The sequence below is a fragment of the Pyrus communis genome, chromosome 9 (assembly GCF_041283825.1).
Source record: "Pyrus communis isolate YQ-2024b chromosome 9, ASM4128382v1, whole genome shotgun sequence".
Classification (NCBI taxonomy): Eukaryota; Viridiplantae; Streptophyta; class Magnoliopsida; order Rosales; family Rosaceae; genus Pyrus; species Pyrus communis.
In genome coordinates, this window is record NC_142573.1 from 11124935 (window position 1) to 11147046 (window position 22112).

At 36.9% G+C, this 22112-nt stretch overlaps 2 protein-coding genes and 2 long non-coding RNA genes across 5 annotated transcripts; 3 read left to right on the forward strand and 1 right to left on the reverse strand.

Annotated features, from left to right (window-relative positions):
• Nucleotides 1-522: 522 nt before the first annotated feature.
• LOC137739059 (1-phosphatidylinositol-3-phosphate 5-kinase FAB1B) lies at nucleotides 523-9645 on the reverse strand. Of its 2 annotated transcripts, XM_068478538.2 has the most exons (12): nucleotides 9099-9645; nucleotides 7883-8727; nucleotides 6974-7711; nucleotides 6198-6351; nucleotides 5730-6074; nucleotides 4664-5575; nucleotides 4247-4578; nucleotides 3872-3995; nucleotides 3625-3795; nucleotides 1727-3256; nucleotides 1327-1593; nucleotides 523-1191 (listed from the first exon to the last, which is right to left on the reverse strand). In XM_068478538.2, the coding sequence occupies exons 2-12, from the start codon at nucleotides 8488-8490 to the stop codon at nucleotides 871-873; spliced, it is 5502 nt and encodes a 1833-aa protein (XP_068334639.2). In that variant the 5' UTR covers nucleotides 8491-8727; nucleotides 9099-9645; the 3' UTR covers nucleotides 523-870. The 2 variants fall into 2 exon arrangements, with proteins under 2 accessions (XP_068334639.2, XP_088556079.1); XM_088699953.1 differs by lacking the exon at nucleotides 9099-9645 and having other exon boundaries at nucleotides 7861-8051.
• A 4698-nt stretch (nucleotides 9646-14343) lies between these two features.
• Nucleotides 14344-15759, forward strand: LOC148694245 (uncharacterized). The gene is made up of 3 exons (XR_015966950.1): nucleotides 14344-15376; nucleotides 15467-15596; nucleotides 15702-15759. It is a non-coding gene; the product is annotated as an uncharacterized LOC148694245 (long non-coding RNA).
• Nucleotides 15760-15985: 226 nt separating this feature from the next.
• Nucleotides 15986-16616, forward strand: LOC148694246 (uncharacterized). The gene is made up of 2 exons (XR_015966951.1): nucleotides 15986-16283; nucleotides 16435-16616. It is a non-coding gene; the product is annotated as an uncharacterized LOC148694246 (long non-coding RNA).
• Nucleotides 16617-20774: 4158 nt separating this feature from the next.
• On the forward strand, nucleotides 20775-21734 carry LOC148694247 (uncharacterized). Its single transcript, XM_088700653.1, has one exon. The coding sequence runs from the start codon at nucleotides 20775-20777 to the stop codon at nucleotides 21732-21734; it is 960 nt and encodes a 319-aa protein (XP_088556779.1).
• Nucleotides 21735-22112: the final 378 nt, after the last annotated feature.

Consider the following 22112-nt stretch of genomic DNA (forward strand, 5'->3'; position numbering starts at 1 on the left):
TTTTTATTTAACCCAGGACGTATACAAGGTCCAATTTCCAATCCTCTTTTTTGCACTCCGTTTTCTCGTATTTTAATGACACGTTTATTTAGTTGAAATGAAAAAAAATCATGATTCGAAAAAGGTTGAAAGAATAAATGAGAATGAAATCAGCTACTCTTACTAATTGATTTTTTAAATACTGTATTACAGAATATAATGTGTAACTCACGTTTCGTATAAGTGAACATTACATAATTTTCTGACTAAAGTTGAAAAATAAAGAGTCTCAAGCATGGACGACAATTTGTTATCAACAAAATTTAACATAAACATTAGACAATGAGGACAAATATCATATGCCTTTTGCACCCTACTTTTCCTTTTCTTCCATCACTCCCTGATTATTCATAAGACAGCTCCCCTATTATATTTCCACTTACCAATTTTCTTTGATCAAAAGTTTGATCAACTTGCATTTGATCAAAAGTTTGGTGAGAGAGAGAGAGAGAGAGAGAGAGAGAGATGAACATGAATCTAATATACAGGTACACAAATCTAAAGGACTTTCACTGAACATAGATATTGTAATGCTAAATACATCAAGAATTATATTCCTTCCTACACAAGGATTTAATGGGGAGGTCATCCAATACTATACCCCTGACCAAAATTTCCATGGCTTCAACAGCCTTCTTCTGCATCTTCTAGCAAAATAATCATGAATTTCTCATGTAAAACGAGAAAATGCAAAACAATATACTTCTATACAAAAGAATTGGGATAGCGATATCAAAAAAGGGAAGGTAAATGAAATGAGGTAACAATTCATGTGGCAGGGTCAATTCCTGAATGGCATGCTTACATGTACATGTGGATTGACTCCCAGCGTCATTCAACCGAATTACCACCTGTGTCTTCACCCAAATCAGACTGGGATGTACTTGCAACAATCGATGGAGGAGACCACTGATCTGGAACCATCAGAAAATAGGTTGTCATTGCTTTCCGGAACCTTTTTTTGTACTGCTTTGGGGAAACTACAGTTGGAGAAGCGTTCTTTGGCCCACCGAGGATGCCCGAAGCTTTAACCCAAGTTTCAAGGTGCTTATCCCATGTATACTGCCTCATGAAATCAATAATTCCAAGTACTAACTCATGCTTCTCTTCGTCCACCCCAACCAGTAGTGAATAATCCATTACGTCAATTGACTACATCAGAATACATAATAACATGTTAGATTGGACAAGGGATTACCTAATTTTAGTATACATGGAAATACAAGTTCAGCCGATCAGAATTTGGCACGCGAGCATACGCACAAAGAAGAGAGTTTCAGAACTTACAGCAAGAAAAGCAGTATCATTCCAGACAGCTCTCTCCAACACACGCTTTGCCTTGTTTCCCACAAAGATCGGAGATGTGGGCATTGCTTCAATCAAGTTCTGATCCAGCAGTACTTTGTTGCTCCCACTAGAATCAGGATTATAACGAGACCGTGAAGATCCTTTGAGATCATAGAGCCGTGTAATATTTCTTCCAAACAAAAGATTCTCCATAACCAAGACATCTATCTTCGACTCTTTCCCTCCTTTAAGATGTTTTGATGTAACCTTCAATACAAATACAACCACAGAAAGAGTAGGTATCATTCAGTGGTAATAAAATATAGTTCTTACGGCAAGCTATCAGGTTAATCTGGTTAAAATAGTTGACAGCTTTTGAGGTTAATTTAAAAGTAAGTACCTGATAGATCCCCAAAATCTTTGCCAGGCATGTTGGACTTTTTGTGCCAATTGATTCAGATAGGTATTTGAAATAACTGGGAGCGAACTTTATGAAAGATTCCAACTCCGTCTTGGTGACTTGTTTGATGATAAACCGGTCATCCAAGCTTTTAGCAAAAAAGACATTGCTCTTTCCACCTTGGGCTCCCCACTTTTTACAACGACTAAGAGATCTTACATAGTCAAGCTCAGACGGGCAGCAAATCCTTCTTAAGGCTTCAAAACGTTTTGCATAGTAACACGTCACTGAGTATTTAACCTGACCAAGTGGGCTATCATCTCCGAAAGAAACTCTTGCATGCAAAGCTTTTGTGTATGAAAGCGGATCCAAACCCAGGGAGCTACGAGATCCATACGTGGACAAAAGGCTCTCCTCAGTAGACCCAAAGCTTCGATGAGATTCAGATGTTGTGTCATCATCAGGATGGTGTGACTGCGTAGTGAGAGAGTCAGACAAACTAACATCGCCATTGTCTCTTGTTCTTTCCCCCTCGCCACTTATTTGCAATTGATAATCTGGTGAGGCAAGGGCATAAGATATAAGACTCGTGGGCTCATCATCATATACAGGGACAACAGTATCATTTACCCCCACAGGCAGAAGCAGCCTAGCCCCACCTTTCTGTTCCAACTTTCGAAAGGATGAAACATAGACTGGATTATACTCGCCAAGTGTATCAAGCTTCTGAGAAGCAGATAAAAAATTCTTATTGAAGCCACGGTAGAAGTTTAAAAAGGGCATTTTCAACCAGCTTACAGAGTCTTCCATATTTTCAGACCCCTTGGTAGATAATCCAGAAGCAGAATGCGCAAGCTTGGGCCCATTCTGGTCTTCTGCATGGTCTAAGTTCAATCCGTCCTTCACGGGAGAGGCACTTGAATCTGCTCGACCTAAAACAGGAACTGTGCGGGTACTGTCCTTCGCTGTTCCAAATCCACATTGATTTTCACCAGTCCATGCAGTGTCAAGGGTATCTGACAAATCCATTATGACAGGAAACTGACCATCAGAGAGGGATTTACGAATACCTGCCCTTGGTTTCAAAGGATCAGATTGATCACAGGTACTAACTCCATCAGAGAGATTACACTGATCTTCGTTTTCATATTTTGAATTTCGGCCGCCGTCTCTCTCTTTATTCACCATTTCAGAGTGGACAGTGTTGGCAATGTCTTCCCCGTGGTCAAATCCTTTGTTAACCATTGCATCCACAAGAAAGGAATCACAACTATTATAACTTTTTCCTGGATTTATTGCCACATTACCGGCAATATCTTCACTATGAGTTGCAGGTTTCCCCTCATCTGGAATTGAGCTATTCAAACCATCGCCGTGTCTATTATTCTCTATACTGGCAGCATAAACTAAGCGATGGTCCCACATGTAAGATTGGAAAAGCAGCTGCCTTCGCAGCCGATTGATCTCCAAAATGTCGATAACAGGCTGGCCCTTTTTAGCTTCTCTGTTCAAAGTTTTCTGGAGCAATTCCTGAAAAATAAAGCATCAAGGAAAACATATTAAGCCAAATATCAAAACAGAGAATTTACTTCACATACGAAGATTGGTCAGAATCATCTTCACAGACAAGGCCATGTTGAAGTAAATGAATATATAAACCAACAAGATTATCCATTAATTGATAAGAAGAGTTTGTGACAATCAAAGATATTTCCGCCACTCGTGCTACATTAAAGGAGCTTGAGGATGAATCACAAGGGTTATAAAAAGGAACTTGATTGACTAAGTATTGTTTCTGGTCCATCCACATGAATGTGCAGCGACAAAAAGAAAACTCTGCATGTATCTTCCAGCCAACTAAAGCTGGAAAGCGACCCATGAATAATTGAAGGGCTCACCTCAAATTCCACCTTCTCCTTTTGTAACATTCCTTCCAGTTCGACAATTTGGTGTCTCGATTCAGGTGTTACCATGCCACTACTATGCGATCCTGAACCAGATCTTTTCTCCGTAATTTGACGAAGAACATTAAGTACTTCAGAAAAAAGAAGCTCTGCCCGATCAATAACCTATTATAACCAGACAAACACATCAACGACATAAAGCAATGCAATCCTAAAATATCCAAACATGGAACCAATGTACCTCATCTGTTTCTTTTTGTATCCATTCCTGCTTCTCATAATTGAAATCCACTTTGGCGGGTGGAAGGTAGACAGAATGAACATCAATTGATGCATACCGAAAGCAAGCGACCATCTTCCCGAATCTGCATGAATACACATATTGAGAGAGAGAAAGCTAGGGACTTCTATGCAATTATATATTCCACCGACATATTAGTTATTTTCGACAACTTGAAGGGCATCGATGAAGTTATTTGTCAGCATGTACTTGAAATTAAAAGAGAGTTAAGCATAACCATCAGAGTTGGGTTCAACCCAACCAACAAGAGGCAAAGAATATCATATCAATTATATTGTAGTACCACATATGCAAATTCTGGGACACAGAAGATACCCATAGAAACGAAGACAATCTCTATGTAAAGAATGGCCGCAGCTCGCCACCCTGCTTGCAGCCGCATGGTTTGAAAAACTGAGCTCCAAAAATTTCCCAAATGACAAACCCCATGCGGCATCAGACATCACTATTCTCCGAGTAGCCGGAGGAAATCCATTTGTCCTCTGACACTTCAAGCATCTGTGCCACATCCAGATCCTTCCTTCCTTTTCACCTGATAAGAGAATTTCTGGCAGCCTCTTAACAGATATAGTGAGAGTACCCTGACGATGAGTATAACAGTGAACATGTGCTTCTGATGGCATCTCGCAAGAATTGCATTGATAACTCTGACACATGATTCAGCATTTTCAGTTTCAAGTTGTATCATAAAGTTGAATGAGAGAGAGAACGTAAAAGTCAAAAAGAGCTCACCTGATCAAATAAATGGTCTCGTAAAAACCGTCCTAATGGTTTATCGAAACTTCCATAGTATTTGATTCGAAACAGATGCGACCTCTCACAGACAGTCCCCTTCCACACGCACCGGGATGATAAGGAAACCAAAATGCTCTGATGGTCAGAAGGTGTCGGAGGAAAATCTTCATTCATAGGTCCTGGTTCATCAGCTTGAGTTTTACCATCTTCATGCAGAAATGAATTGTCTGAACCACCTAGCTGATTTCCAGTAATTACACTTTCATCATTTTGGGCAACCGAGAAGATACCCTGTCCCATAGTCTCTAAAGACCTCAAATTGTTGCCAGCGAGATGACTAGAAATGATATCAGAGCAAATTTTGGTTGCAGAATTTTCCACCTGTGAAAATTCTTTAGAACCCATTTCATTTTGATTATCAAACATATGATAAGAAGAAAGACTCTTGTGAAAAGTATCTGGAGCATTCCCAGATGGAGTAGAGTACACAGATGTGGTATCTGAAGCATTCCCAGATGGAGTGGGGTACACAGATGTAGAATTGGTGAAACCTGAAGTGGGAGGTGTGGGTAGAGAGGTACGACTACTTAGTAAAGGAGGTTGTATACTTCTGATAGCTGAGTCCAAATCTGAAACTGGGACACTGTTGGATCTTCGTGGTTCATTGCGAGACTGTCCATTGCCAGCAACACTAAAACCAGGTACCGTGGAAATGGACCTCTCAGTGCTTGATGGTTTATCTGGAAGTGCCACAGTAATTGGAGTGTTCAATGGGAGTTCTGGCAGAGAGGCTCCTTCATCGGCAAGGAAGGATGTCTCCAAAGCCAAATGATATGCGGCAAAAATCCCATACTGAACCACATGCTTCACTTTTTTCAGCTCATCCCCATTAGCACCTCTAAGTAGAATCTGGAATGACATGGACAAAATAGCCAAATGAAAACTTCATAGCACTTCAGAATCGCATGTACAGAGCTATACAAGGATAAAAAAAAACTGTCAACGGTGTCAAATTAACACAATCTTCATAAACAGGTGTAGCAGGGATAATCCGAGGACTTACAGTACAACCCAATGGCTTTGGGCAGCCTTCAAAATACATCAATGTCTTCACCAGTTTTTTCCCACCCTGACCAGCAGAACCAAGATCTTCCATGAACCTCTCCACATGAAATAAGTCGCAGTAGCCCAACTTCTGTGATGAGAGATGATCAATTGAAGGGACTATTTGAGCACCTGTGCAGCGAGCTATGCGCTCTAAAAGTGGCCTCTTGATATTCAGAACAAGTGATATGTCTTTTGCAAGAAGATATTCTTGGGCATATCGAGAAACTGATTTCTCTACCAGAAGGACATCAGGGTGGTGTGCATCGATCTTTGCTACTGCCATCTTTAAGTGGTCCATCTCCTAGATAAGGATATAAGTGCATAAGAATGATTAATTTATTATTAAGGAAATAAAAACAGTTTCCAATGTTCTAGAAACTACCAAGTGAAAAACTAAGAGAAGAGAAGAGTATGCAATCAGAACCTGCTGCAATAGAGTATCAAAACTTGACAAGGAGTTAGAAACGCGCTGGTACTCAAGAGCACCACCAAGTATCATAAACCGAGGTTTCTCTAATTTGGATGTCATTCGTCGATGAGCCACATTTTTCTTACACACAACTCCTTTGACCACCATACTAGAAGAAAAACACTCAAAACCTTAGAAAACAAGCAATTGCTTTTACAGCAACAATATACTTTAATTTCTTATTCAGATGGAAGGCAACATTCATACCACTGGGGCCATAAGCACCGACAAATCAACTACAATAAATACAAACAAGTGACTTCGGTCCAGGTTTTTCTTTTTCTTCCAAAATGATTAAAAATAAGTCAAACTCATTTGAAGTAGGCATAACCTAAAAACAGAAATATTACAGGTCTATAAATATGAAGCGGAAGGTACTATATAGAAGTACATCACTAGCAGAGTAACTCATATCAGATATGCATTGCAATAATTCATCAGAACAAATTCGCTTAACAGAAAAAGTAATCCTGCAATCATATGAAAGTAACACTGCTACCTTTTAGATTTTGAGTTCTCTTTCTAATGGTTATAAAAAATTTCTTCTTTTGTTATTGCAAATGGGTAACTATGCAATAATGATTTGTACTAATATATGGTCTTCGATACGTTTCAATTGTGTTTTCTTAATCATTCATGCACATAAATCAAGCCATGAAATCACAAATGTGCAGTAGAAGTACATACTAATTATGCATGAAAAATTCAATGAATCATAATGCATCAGTTACCTATCATAGTGAGATCCAGAAGCTATACATTTTACTTTTACATAACCACCTGGGTCCATCCCTCCACCTTTGCTCATATCTGGCTTTAATAGTGTGGCAGCCTCCCAGGACAGAGTCGTAATGATCTCCAACCAACCTTCTGTTTCTCCTTCCTGGCCGATTGGAAGGTTCTCAACCTGCAATAGTTGAGCTACCAAAGCCCTAAAGTGTCCATCAACTACATTCTTCATGGCCTTCTTGTGCTCCTCACCTGACCGATCCCTATTGCGATATTCCCCACTTCCAAAACTGCTTGTTGCACGTAAATGGCCCCACTCTCCTGTAGCATCACCATCATCGTCATCATCAAGCAGAACAGTTTCCCTTTCATCTTCTTCATCTTCTGGTTCGGGGGGGAGCCATAAAAGTCCATTGTTCTCAAAATCCACAGGTTGTATATCACCATCCCCTGCAGAATAGATAGACGACGATGCCTCACATTCATCCCCAATATCATGTTCATCTTCTTTTTTTTCGAGCTGTGGGATTCCCTCCAAAACCTGTGAGTCATAACTGGGAAGTAACGAGGAGCCACTTAAACTTTTCGCATCAATATTTTCACCATCAAGATGCACCTTATGGGATCCATCATCGTTGCTCATCTCATCAAAATCAATGTGACTAAAGTAGTCACTGACTTGAGAATAATTCTTTGAATCTGACTGATATACACCAGACTCAACATCCTCATCATCACTCCTGATACCAAAGAACAAACAAGTGGCTCAGCAGCTGCTAAAAAAACTACATATAATTCATTGTTATCTTCTTATAAACTATGCACAGAATGGGAATCATAGTTAACTTGAACATAAATCTTAAGGGCACAAATAATAAGAAATATAAACCTGCCAAAGAAGAAATATAAACCTGGCAGTTGCAACTTCATATTGGTTTGGAGACATATTGGCACCAAAATCACTGTTCCTCCATGGTCCGAATTTGCTCTGCGTTTCTGTGTTAGTTTCTGTTAGAGATGACTGACTGGGGCTGAGGCCAGAACCAAGTTGAAGTCGTTGATATGGCCCAGCTGAGTGTGGCATTGAGTTAGTGAAGCTACTACTGCTACCAGTGCCACATGACTTAAAGCTAGCAAAACTTGTTTCTGATGGTGAAGTACTGAGATCTAAGTTGGCAATCAGGATTCCGCTATCAGGAATAGCTACGCCTTGTTCCCGTTGCTTGTAACAAAAATTGCATACACGAATCTTCTCCCACTCTTCCCGATCTGTTCCTGGATCACCAGAGGGGGCAGGAATTGAGTTCTCTGTACACTTAGCACAGAAAACTCGTCCACAAAGTCGACAATGATGTTTACGGTTAAATACAGTAAACTGTGCATCACACTCGTAGCATACCCTACAGCTACGATCAGGCATCCAAAAATCCCTCGAAACATTAGCAGGTTCTGATCGCCAAGGGATCCATGATTTCACCATGGAAATGAAATGGGAGAACATCTTGTTGGGCGCAGCCATCAACAAACGATTCTGCTGCCCTGCTCATTTGCCAATCACCGCTCTTAACAAGCCAAACTCTAGATGGGAAACCTGACCAATTCACCCCCAATACTAAAATCGAAACACTAAACTCTTCACAATCGTATTCTTGATTGCAACCGCGCCAAATTCACCCCATAAGAACAAAGACTAACAAAACAAAACACTAAAGGCACCCCATCAGCAACTCCTCTTTCTCTATTTCGATTCAACAACCTGGCACGAAAGGGAAAAAAAAATCCTCAAAACCACAGCTCAATTCACCAAACAAAACTAACCCAAGTTCCGAAATCGAATGAAAACAAAGATGAACACTGGGTTCAGAAAACCCAGAAACTCAATAAAAAACCCCACAGCAACCTCCCAACAACCGCCATGAAAATTCAGGAAACCCAGAAAGCTTCTCTGCATGTACCAACTCAGACCCATCCGTCTCCAATAAGCTCCCACACGCAAACACAAACCCAAAAGTTCCAAAAAACCAACAAATTCTCTGCTACTAACAAACAATACAAAAAGAAAAAAAAAATCGAAAAACAGAGTCTTTATTTTTCTACACAATTCGGATAAAAAGATTAAAAGTTTACCTTGCGAATCAAGTAAAATGGAAGCAGAAACCGTTTTCAGATCTTCCCTCCAGTGAAAAGCCAAAATGGGGCACCCGTATATTGCCGCCACGTGCCCTCAAGAATCCCCGACGAACCAAAAGCTCCAAGAAAAACTACAGAGAGGGTACATAAAACTGCGAAAACCCACCTACCCAGAAATCGATTCGTCCCCAATTCAATGCCCTACGCTTCAATTCTCGATCCCCATTCACAAATCTGCCATCATTGCAGCCAGAAAAATCTCAGAGTATCAATGCAACAGCAACCATCTCCATCGATTTTCGAAACTTAATTCTCTGAATCCAGTTCGTTCGTCGTATTTGCATCCGCATTGATGAACAGAAACAATCAGAAGACAAATTTTTGAAATATTTATATCAAAGAACTTCAACATCAACATCTGATCGACAGATTTATTTTATTTTATTTTATTTTTAAAAAAATTTCTGTACTTTTCTTCGCTTTTTTTTATTTTATGATTTTTTCTTGTGGCAGAGACAAAGGCGGCTCCGATTAACGTGGTTGCAAATATAATGTGCGTCTATTTTTCTCTGTGTTAGGGAGAAACGACGCCGCTTTCGCGACAAAAGAACCATAGGCCCAGAAAAGTGAAATACCGAGAGTGCCCTCACGTGTGTTCCTCGGGAAACATAGATTTTGTGCGCATGTTACGTTTGACGGACGCCCGTGTGCAGTTTGGTAATTTAATGTAGCTGTCCAAAGGACGAGCAATTATCTGCTATGTCTCCAATCCACAGTATCCAAATGGATATTTATTGACAAAAACGCGTCAGCAGCCCATTGACATATGCACTCAACAAACATGCTAATTTTAAGGGCAAGAAATACAAAATTCTATTAAATTTCTATATGTTTTTTCCAATTTAATTGTTTTGATGCTTCTTTTGCGTGATGTTTATCCATTTTTTAAACTTTTGATTTGGGAAAGAAAGCTGTATTTGGAAGCTGTAATCTTATATTTTATAGGAATTATTGGCATGAATATTTTTTTCTGTTCACCGTCTAAAAATTATTTATCTTATGATGCGTAATTTAAAATCTTGACGCTCACTTATTGATGAATGTTCAAATAAATATATGGGTACATAAAGAAAGTTGCAGGAAGAATCTTTGTTATTGGCAGATCCAACCTTGAGAATTTAGAGGTCCTAGGCAAGCCTTTGAAGTAAGGCCCTAAAATTCTCTGACCCTCAACTCTTTGTAATTCTTTAGTATTATGATTTAGTGGTGTTTCTCTTCCATTGTGATGCAATATTTTTTGTTGAAAAAAATACATCAAAAAGTTGATTTCTATATCAAATATTATTAAAATTAATATAAAAACATTACTTAAATATTACACGTCTCGCATTTTTAAACGCAAATGTACTAATTAAACTCTAATTAGTACTAATTAAATGCATTTTTAAATATTACACGTCTCGCATTTTCCAACTAATTCTTTTTTAATTGATAAAATAGTTAACTCATTCAATCTTTCTTGTGACATATTCGAAGGAAGATTTGATCAACCTTTAATTTTGAAAAACTTCTTTTGCAAAGACAAGTACTTGCAAAATTATAAAGCAAAGACCCAAAGTATGTAAACTTCTTATTTGAACATATACGAAATTTGTAATATTAATTTATAAAAAAATGTCACTTAGTACTACGAGTCTAGTGGTATTCCTCTTCACTAGTAAGTGAGAGGTCTTAGGTTCGATTCTTGACAAAGGTGAATTTGAATCAGATTATCGCTAGCTCATTGTAAGACTATTTCATCCTCTTCCGTTTAATGTAAATAATATCGATTGTCCAAAACAAAAAAACAAAAAAATACCCCTCCAGAATGGGGCTCTAGTCGGACCTCTTACTCCGGTTACCCTCAAGGCTGACACTGGTTATTAGACCGACAGTTTGAGTAGAAATGTTGAAGAGCTAGCGATCGTTGAAGATATTTTTCGTGTATATAAAATACAAAGTATGATATTAGGGTAAATAACCCTGATCACACAATTTCCTATTTTTTAAGTAGCAGCTCCACGGCTTACACACTACTCAAAGCCATGAAGAACACAATATTCAGATATTATTTATTATGATTAGTTGTTCCTAATTACAGATGCATAATCTAAATCTATCACTATCATACCTTTTAATTTATATTTTCTTCTTGAATATAATTGCTGAGAAATAATTGTGTATGAAACCGTGTCAAATTGGAATTAGACGAGTATAGATTTATGTTTATATCCAAAAGACTTCCCAAAAATAAACACGAACTCAACTACTATTGAAGCATTCGTCAAGTAGCTCTTAGTTTAGTAGTGTATCTCTTCTCAATCTTGGAAGAGAATTGCACTTCTCTTTTTTATGTTCCAATTGGAAATAGATTCTAAATTTACGAGAGAATCCAAGTTTGAATCTTTCAACTTGATTGGTGGAAGCTTAGGGGAGTGTGGTGTATTAAGATTTATATGGATTTTTCTTGAGTTTTTAAAGTGATAGAATTTTACTATTATAAACTCCTTAATTTCGTAGACTTTTAATGATATACTTTTATGGAAAAGAAAAGAGTTAAACGGTGGGTCTTCTCCACCTGTGAGACGATACCGCATTTATAAAATATGCCTATTGCAAAACTAAGACGCCATGGATCTAGGTTGAATTTCGAACTGGTAGTATTTGTCTATGCCAACATAATGCATGCATCCATGCAAATTGCTTATATCGAGTCTTTTTCACTAGTATGGAAGAAGAAGTTTCTTGTCACCACAATAAAAGTGAGAAACAACAATCCTAATCAGTGATTATTTTGGTAGCTGTTGCTAGGGTAACAATGATGTTGTCAATAAAAAAATGGCAACAAAAATGATGACTAATGCATTAAAATACACATATTTTATTAATTTTTGTCACCATTTTCTCATTGGCACCATTATTGCTCTCCAAACAACAGTTATCAAAATAGTTACTAATTAGAGTAGTTGTTGCTCACTTTTGCGCAGGGCGCCACGCAAAGGGGAGAAACAACCGAGTAGGCATGTCCGTATGTGCATGTAACAAAGGGGCCAAGGGGGTTGAAGCCCAAAACTAGTAAAAAACAATGCATCTAGCAAAATCCTCAACCCATTGCACTTAGCCCACTTTGAGACCCAAATTTATTTTATATGTTAATGAGCCCATATTTTAGTAGGTCATGGCTTAATAGCACAATTACTATAACACAATGTTATAAAAGGTGGCCGCTTAGGCGTTAGGCGACAAACCGACGCTACGATTAATTTCGAATCGATTATGAAATCGGCAAGCTTATCATGCAGCTGCTTGGGCTGGGTTGGGCGGGGTTAGGCCGGGCTAGGTAGGATTAGGCGGAGCAAGGGAGGGGGATGCGCGGGGATGGGCAAGGCCATGTGAAGGAGAGCCGGAATTTGGAAATTTTTAGATATAGAGTCAACGGACGGGCACAAAATCGTGAAGAAGATGATGAGTTGGCTCTTTAATATAATGCTTGACGTCGTCATTTTATACTTCCTTCTTTTGCAGATTTTTTTTTCATTATTTAATTTTTTTTTACCCTCACTTAAGAGGCCCAGCATCTTCCTCTGTTAACTTTTGTTTTTATTATCCCTTTCTTATCCTTTTAAGGCCCCACCTGTTTTCCACCAAACCATGAACCTAAAACTCCCACCTCATATAATATCTATAAATATGTTTTTATTTACAAAGATTTATTATATATAAGTATATGTTGTTATTTATTTTGTACCATATTACTATATTTGTATATATAATGTAGTAATTTAATTAATTTATATGAAATTTATTCAAATCTACCTAGTCTACTTAGTCTGCCTAATCTGCCTAAGGCGCTAAGCCCTAGCCCACCATCTGACTAGTATCTAGCGTCTTTTAGAACCATGCTATAACATTGTTCTCAAATAACATAACAACCATTTTTATTTTCTCACACATCTCTTTTTATTTATGATCATCGGATTGAATATCAACAACCATGTTAAAGCAAGAGGGTGTAAGAGGCTAAAAGATGTGTGAAAATCACTTCCGTATATTGTATCGATAAGAAAATATTCAACCTTGACAACATATTGATGCTTTATTTACGACATCTAAAAGATAATTTGAAATTGTTTGTCATCGATATAATTGGACATTATCGATAGCATTGACAACATATGAAGATTATTTATATAATATGACAATATATAATGACAATTTTAATTGCATACCGAGATGATATCGTTACAATAATGAGACTATTTGCAACATCCTTTGCTACAAGAATTGTGTTATTTGGTAAACTAAAACATGTAAAAAACAAAACCACTGTGTAATGCCTTAAAACTTTGGCAAGCGAACATGCTCGCATTCTTTTCCTTTCCATCAAGCAAATAAGAAAGTCAATGTAACCAATGGTTCACTTCACTTCCACAAAAATGAAGGCATAATTAAATAGTTTATAATTATCAGCTACGCCAGATTATATTTATTATCATATACTAAAATCTAAACTCTCAGTTACTGTTCATTAACAGTAAACGGGCAAAAATGCCCTCCCATGTTTACGCTAATCTCGGTTTTGCCCTTTCTTCCCACCGTTTTAGTATCTCGACCCACCTTTTCTTTGCTTGACTCCTACTCTCCCTATTTCCCTCCTCGCCTCACTCTTCTATGCACCAAGCAGCTCGATTTAGCGCTTCACCATTTCTCTTCGAATCAAGGTCTCCAGTTTTCTCCCTATTTTGTGTTGCTCGTTGTATTTTCGTATTTTTATGCTAAAGTTTCCAATTGAGGATTTAAAAGACTTTAATGTATTTATAAATTCATAGATTTTTATGGATTTTAATTGATTTTTAGAGATTTCATATAAAGGTTTGATTCAATTCCCTTGAAATCTCATGGGAAGATGTGAGATTTGTGGATACTTAAAATACACTAGGAAATCTCTCTAATTTCCTCTAATTCCTCAACTTTCTCAAATTCTTTAAAATCAATTTCTAATTGAATACATCTGGAATGTCATAAATTTCTTTAAAATCCTAATTGAATACATCCAGATTTATAAGGATTTTAATAAACTACCTTAAAGTTATAATTGAATACACCTTGAATTTCAGAAAATCACTTAAAATCCTGATTTAATACCTCTAGATTCATTAAAAAAAATTAAAATCCCTTAAAATCTCAATTGAATACAACCCCCGAAATCGTTAATTAATCTTCTTTTTTTTTTTTTTTCCGTGAAATATTTGGGAAATCGGTCCAGAAAAGGATCGAATCGCATTAATTAGCCGATTTTCCATCTCATCCGATTGTAAATTGGTTTAATTGAACTTTAATTTCATTGTTCAAAGCTCCTAGCTTTCGGTTTCGTGGGAAAATTTCCTATCTAGTTGAAAAATAGGCGTTCATTGATAATCTGGGTGAGGAGCAAATATGGGTTCCATTGTTTGGTAGCCGAGAAAACGTAGGAAAATAAATCTTAATAAAATTCTGTGACTTTTTGCTTTTGTGTCCAATAAATTGAAATCTTTGGCTCAGCCTAGCTGTGTATTAGTTAGGTTCAGTTGCATGGATTTTGTTTTTATGATCAGCAAACAATTTGAGATTGAATTTTTTGTATTTTTTTCATTCCGTAGTTATGGTAGCACTTATTACTAGATGGACTCTAAGATCTTGGATCGAACTAATGGTGCACATCCCTTCAATTTTTTGTTTATATTGTAGAGTAGATGTATTCGATCCTCGGTTGTTCACAGCATAACTTGCTGAGTGCTTTTGTAGTTTAGCTCTACTAATAAGAAGTGTCATTGCAAGTGTGAGATTGCTTTCACTTTGTGATACACTGATTTCCTAAACTGTTGTCCAAATATGTGTAATGGTTGATTATGGCTCGCATATGTTGTTCTTCGATTAGTAGTCAGGGTTGTTAATTTCTCTGCTTTTTTGGTTTGATTCCGATAATTTTTTCGGGTTTTTGGTTGGTTTGAATGGTGTTCGATAACTTGGTGTTTCCTGTTGTGTTGCAAAGGATCTTAGCTTAGGTGGTAGCAAGTTTTTGTGAAAATTAAATTTAAGAAATAATCATTAATTTCATAAAACTTGCATTGATCGTCTAATAATAATTGCTAAAACACCCTTTAAACGGATTATTTATAATTGATGATGTGAAAAAAATGTAAGAAGTTTGACAACCATGGAGAGTGGGAGATTGATTTGGCATCTGAGCACGAAAGGTAGTCCCTTTAGAATTATTCTACTGGTTTGTTTTATTATGCTTACTGATTAAATAGAGGCTATCGATTCATTGTTCTGATTTTGTCCAGATACGTGACGGAGGTATTATTTCAAAAGCTTATTATCGTTTACAACTATCCTAAAGGGATCGAAGCATTCTACAGAAAACTTAACGATAATTTAAAGACAGTGACTGCTATGGATGTCTTGGTACCAGAGGTGGATATTATACTTTGAACTTTGAACCGTTGAGTTCACTGCTCTGTTGTATACTTGAGCATTGTGTATCTTTTGATTACCTTATACGGTTTTCTTATATTTCAGGTCCAGAGTTGATTGGGAGAAGGTAAGAGGAAGAGCGTTGCAATGTTATTACAAGTAGGTATTATTCGGTTTTTGTCTATTTTAGTGACTTTATCTACCATTATTGTTGTTGTTGTTATTATTATTATTATTATTCTTTCCAGTGGAGTTATATTCAGGAAATGGGTCTGCCTGCTGAACCATATGAGTGGTACATTGACTTGCCGCACTTTGGGACCATCAAACATTGTGGTTTTGGTTTAGGATTCGAATGGATGATTTTATTTGCTACCAGCATTGACCACATTAGAGATGTTATTCCTTTCCCTGGACATCCAGGAAGAACAGATCTTAGAATTAGTCTATAGATAGCTATTAGGAAACACAAATAGGAAAAAATCACAATCGTTACTTTATAGATACACATAGATTTTAATCATTCAATTTGTGCCAAATTTTTTTTTTTAATTTCAATTTATATCGGCTTTTTAACTTTTATTAGGAGCTTATATAGTTATTCATGTGTTTTTTTTAGCAGAATTACAACGAAGGATTACAAAAAATTAGCTAATGCTTTGGAAAATTCCTTGGTGATTCTATTTGGTAAGCTTTAAAAAGCCTCATCTTTTTATTCTTGGTTATTTCCCCTTAATATGCATTTGTCCTGTTTGTACGTTTGATACAAATCTGTCTTCTTATTATTTTACTGTCATCTGTGAGGATTGTTTTTTACTACTTCCGTAATGTTTTGCAGTATACATAGATGGCAGATTTCATATAACCTACCTGCCTCCAACTATGTAAGCCAATGTTCTTCATTTCATTTAAAATGACCTACGACAACATCAATTGTTTTTCTTCTTTGTTGTCATAAAAATTGAATTCAATGTCTTTCATTCAATTGATTGCTTCATGATCTATACTTTCATCTGTTTAGTTGCTGGAAAAATCTTGGCAAACAAAAGAACTCAATTTCAGTGCTATTGTTGTGATGAATACTTATTTTAACATGCTTATCAAATTTTGGATACTTTATGAATTTAAGATCTTCCGTTTTAGTATTTTTTATGAAATTGTAATGAATTTGCAAATTTGTCAGCTATATCTTACATTCACGATTCCATATATACCTTACCCATAACTATTGAATTTTGTCTCTTGACTGGATGAATTTTTATAGTTTCCACAATCTACAGTTGCAATGTCTTTGATGGATAAAACATAGAGGACCTAGCTACTCTTATACAACATCTTTAGCATCATAAGTTAAAATTTTTGCTTCACAGAATTCTTTATGTTAATAGCATACCAATTACGTGAAACCAATTGTTATCTTAGCAGTTTCTAACAATTGGCAAAATACGCATAAATATGTGCAAGTTTGAATTATACATACGAAACTTTCATATATTACACTCTTTTGCTAATTTTTGTTACACGATCAATCATTCAAATGTAATGCTACTCATACAGTGATTCAAAGAATTCCAAGAGCTTCATTCAACCAATTCATGTTCCTCATGTAACAATTCTTTCAAAGACCTCAAACATGTTTCAGTGTAGATAATATTAACAGTCCGTAACAATATATTATAGTTTTAAAATGTATTTTTCCATACAGTTTCTAATCCCGCATCAACGCGCGGGCACTATTTCTAATTAGTCCTATGCAGCCATGCTAGTCTCAAGCAATCAATCCCTATTCATATCAAGGCCGACAAATTGAATCGGCCGTAACCTCGAAAACAGTTGTTGCCTTCTCACCGTATGTCATCTTAATCTTTTAATTACTGGATTTTTTTTCTCCAATACATGGTACAAATTTTATTAAATTTAAATAGAAACGTTCAGAGCAACTCTACCAATTCTCCAATTGATTAGACAATTGGGTTGAATTGCTCCTGATCCCTAAAAAAAGCCCTCCACCAATCCACAAAAGAAGAGGCAATCCATTCGGTTGCTCTTTCAACTGAAGCCTAATCCCAGCTGTTGGACTTCCAACGGTGAAAAAAATTGTCTTTTCATCTGTAGCTGCCACATGGCAAGATCCTGGGCATCCAATAATAATAACTTTAAAAATACCAAAAATTACCCAAATTTTTTTTCTATAAATACCCAATCATATTATTTATTCTCCACACTACACCACAACTAAATACTTATTTTTACTACAATCTCTTATATTTGTTTTTTGCTCCAAATCTTTTTGTTACCAAGAAATATGAAAGAGAAGTCAAACTAGTTGACTGGGGAAGATGTTGCTATGCTTCAGGCTTGGGTGTTTGTTACTCATGACCTGATCATGGGAAATGAGATAAGGAAGGGACATGCGAAGTAAGATTCATGCACAATTTCTTGAGAAGATTTAAGGCACATCCCGAAGTGAGCAATCTATGCCGAATAGGTACAGACATCTGCATAAAGATTTGAAAGCTTGGCAAGAAGCCCCTGAAAAGCGGAAGGAATTTATTGAAGTAGCTTTAATCTAGCCGATGTGGTAATATTATTTTATTATTATTAACTTAAAAATGTAATTAATACGTTATTTTTTTTACTTTTCTCGCGTAAATCTTTATGTTGTTTCACAATTTTGTATAGCAACTACAAGCTCAAATGTGGTTCAATCTTAATAATAAGAAATCATTAACAAGGCACATATGTTAACATTATGAAACATACTTTGAAGTACAAAGTTCGGCCTGTTGATCCACAAGTTTAGTTAAATGAGACTCCATTGCACAAATCAACTACCGAATCGACATTGGAGGGTCCCAAATGAATTGGTAGCACAAATTGAAAAAATCTTGAGGCCTATTGGTAAGAATGCTGCTAAGAAAAAAAAATGCAAGAGGGAGTTCTTCGAATAATGATTATTCAAAATTAGATGACGAATTGGCTCGCCAACATTCACTGAATATGGAACGAGACAGGTTAACATAGCAAGATAAGGCTAGAGATGAAGCAAAAGTGAGAGAAAATGAGTTGAATAGGCAAGAAAGGCAAGAGGAGAAAGATTGGTAGATCATGTCCCGACACCTCAACGATGAATCCCCTAACTCAAAATGTTTTTGGAGAAGTAAAAAAATCGCGTCATGAGATGAAGATTTTCCATGGAAGATGAGGAAGGTCCATACTCTTAAGAGAAGATGGACTGAGAAGAAGATTTATCCTCCTGTTTAAAATTAATTATATTTGTTGTAACGTTGTGATGTTCCCTTGTATTTGAAATAATTTATGGAATTAGACTTTATTTGAGAAATAATGATAGGATAAGGCCAAGAAAACATAAATAGTGTGTATATATATATATAGACTTTATATAGATTTCATATATAGACTTTATATATATATGAAGAGTAATCGTCTTTGCTCTTGCCCTCCCTCTTTCCAAACAGATGAACTTGTACAAAGACAATTACTGCATAAAGTGAATAATAACGACAATTTCATTGCCCTTAACCTTGCCTTACCCTTGGCCTCCTAAAACGGATGAAGATGCTCTTAAAGGCTTATTTATAGCTACACTTTTAGAACTCGAATTTAATCTAACTTTGCCCTTGTAACTCAAAAATTGTCACTTTACTCAGAAGTCGACTTTAATCTAACTTTAATTTGGGTGCACCAGTCTATAAAATTTCCCTGCTTCTATTTCTATGAATTTGGTCATGGCCATAGGATTTACAAGATTTAGAAATTAAATTTAAAACAATAAAATTTATGAACACAAATGTCCTGCTTCTCTAACTCCTCAACTGTTTGGGCTCTCATGCCACTAGGAGTTGATAAATTTGAGAGAGAAGCCCATTCCAAACTTAAATTTTGGGAGAGAGAAAGAGAATCAAAGATGAAGATTCAGATCTTAGGATTTTCTTCGCTACAGATTCAAACTTCATATTTTTCTTTCCGGTTATATATATTGGATATGGGGTTAGAGAAGTTTTTCATGGAGTTCTTAAAATTTGGTGCTTCTGGGTTTCATCGCTTAATTATTAATTTTTAATGTACTAATGAGGGGACTCCTCTTCAATATTTGATTCCATAAAAGAGAAATGCTAATAGGACTATCTTAAAAGTGAGACTTTTCACAGATTTTCTGTCATCTGATCATCAAATATTGTGCAAAAAACATAAGGTAACAGAAAGTTAACAAAGAGTCTCACTTTTTAAGAGTTCTTTAGCATTTCTCTTAATAGAAAGAAAAGATAATGGCATACGTGGTGGTGGAGAGTCTAGAGATACTAACTTTTTGAGTGAGTTTCCCAACATTTCTCTTGGTTTTTCCCCCAACGAATGCCTTCAATCGCCGCATCCTTTAGTAGCTAGTACCTGATAGGGATTATAATGAAAGGCTAGGATGTTGACACTTGTATGGAGATTAGAGAGTTAGTTAAGTTGTTAGTTTGTTAAGAAGGCTGAGATGTATAAATACAGAAAGATGTACTAGCTTGGAGGTTAAGAAAATATACTGAAGATTACAGTTTCTATACTTCTCTCACTCTAAATTCTCTCGACTTTCTCTCTCTATATTTCTGTCTATATTAGTTTACATGGTATCAATCGCCATGAAAGCTCACGCTTGATCTTCGATCCAAGTCTTCCGCAGCTCTGATTCTTCGTCTTCATCTCTCTTTCTGCTTCTTGCTGGTTATTTCTGGTTGAATTCTTTGTGTTTACTCTGCAATCTAGGGTTTATCTTCATCCCTAGGGTTCTGCAACTGTACTACTGGTTGCGATTCGTCTTCTTCAATTCGTGCACTCCAAGTATTTGGTGTTTGGTCTCAACAACATTTCTGCCAAATTCAGCAGTCTTCGACCTGCACGAGTGTAAAAATGGTAACTGCCTCTCAATTACAGCTTCTTCAATCTCCGATAACTGCATTGGTGTCATCGATTTCCACATCTGTGAGTGTTAAACTGGATGATTCGAATTATCTGAATTGGCACTTTCAAATGAAATTACTACTTGAAAGTAATGGAATTCTAGGGTTTGTTGATGGATCTCATCCCTGTCCTGCTCGATTTAGCGCAATATCTGGCGATTCTGTTGATAATTTGTTGTCTTCCACTGATAGTGATGAGTATTTGGTTTAGATGATGCATGATAAAGCCTTGATGCAATTACTTACTGCATCCTTGAGTCCTGTAGCCATGTCTTGTGCAATTGGGAGTACCAGTTCTCGAGAGCTCTGGATTCGATTACAAGAGCAGTTTTCCACTGTCTCGAAGACTAGCATTTTTCAGATGAAATCGAATCTACAAACAATTAAGAAGGGTTCTGATTCCATTACTCAGTATTTGCAGAAGATAAAGGAAGCCAGAGATTATCTTTCTGATGCTGGGGTTAATTTTCTGGATGAGGACATTGCTATACTTGCACTCAATGGTTTACCCGCAGAGTACAATACTTTTCGGACTGTGATAAGGGGACGTGAGAGTGTCATTTCTCTGAAGGAATTTCGGACACAATTACTGGCTGAAGAAGCTATTCTCGAGTCCACTATCAATGCACCATTTATGACAGCCATGGTTGCCAATACTCCACCTCCGAGAGGATCCTCTCACCCAAGCTATGTACCTGGTGGTTTCAAGCCGTTCACTGTTAATAAGAACAAGGGCAAGGGCAGGTTCAATCACTACACCAGGACTTTTTCACCTCGACAATATATGCCTACTCAGACACATGTCATTCAAACTCCAAGTCCTGGTATTCTTGGTCAATTTCCCAATACACAGCAGTCTATTCTTTCTGCTCCACCTGAGAAGTCAAGGTGTCAAATTTGTGGCCGATTCAATCACACTACATGGTTCTGTTTTTATAATGAGAAGGGTCCCAACTATATTGGTGCTGCTGCTCATCCTGCCTATTCCCCGATGGCGTCCTCTTCACAGCAAGGGTATCAGTACTCTCCAGTTGCTGCCTATCCGTCACAAAGGACTCACTCACAGGCTCCCCTGCATGCTTATCATACTATGGTCTCACAATCAACTCCTTCACCTGCTTCTACCTCTAATTCCCAAATGTGGATCACTGATTCTACGCCACGAATCATATGACTGCTGATCTCTCCAACTTATCACTGGCATCTCCTTATCCTACTAATGAAGTCATCCAAACTGCAAATGGTGAAGGTTTGCATGTATCTCACATTGGTAGCACTGTTCTTAAACCTTCTGCTTATCCTATCCACTTGAAATCTGTGTTATATGTTCCCAAATTAACACAGAATCTTCTTTCGGTCCATAGGATATGTTTGGACAATAACTGTTGGCTTATTTTCGATGCCTTCTGTTTTTGGATTCAGGACAAAGCCACAGGGAGGATTCTATACAAAGGGTTGTGCAGTAATGGACTCTATCCCATTTCTTCCCCTGCCACTGTCTGTCCTGCAACATCTCACAGTTCTGTCCCATCTAAAGCTTTCATTGGTCAAC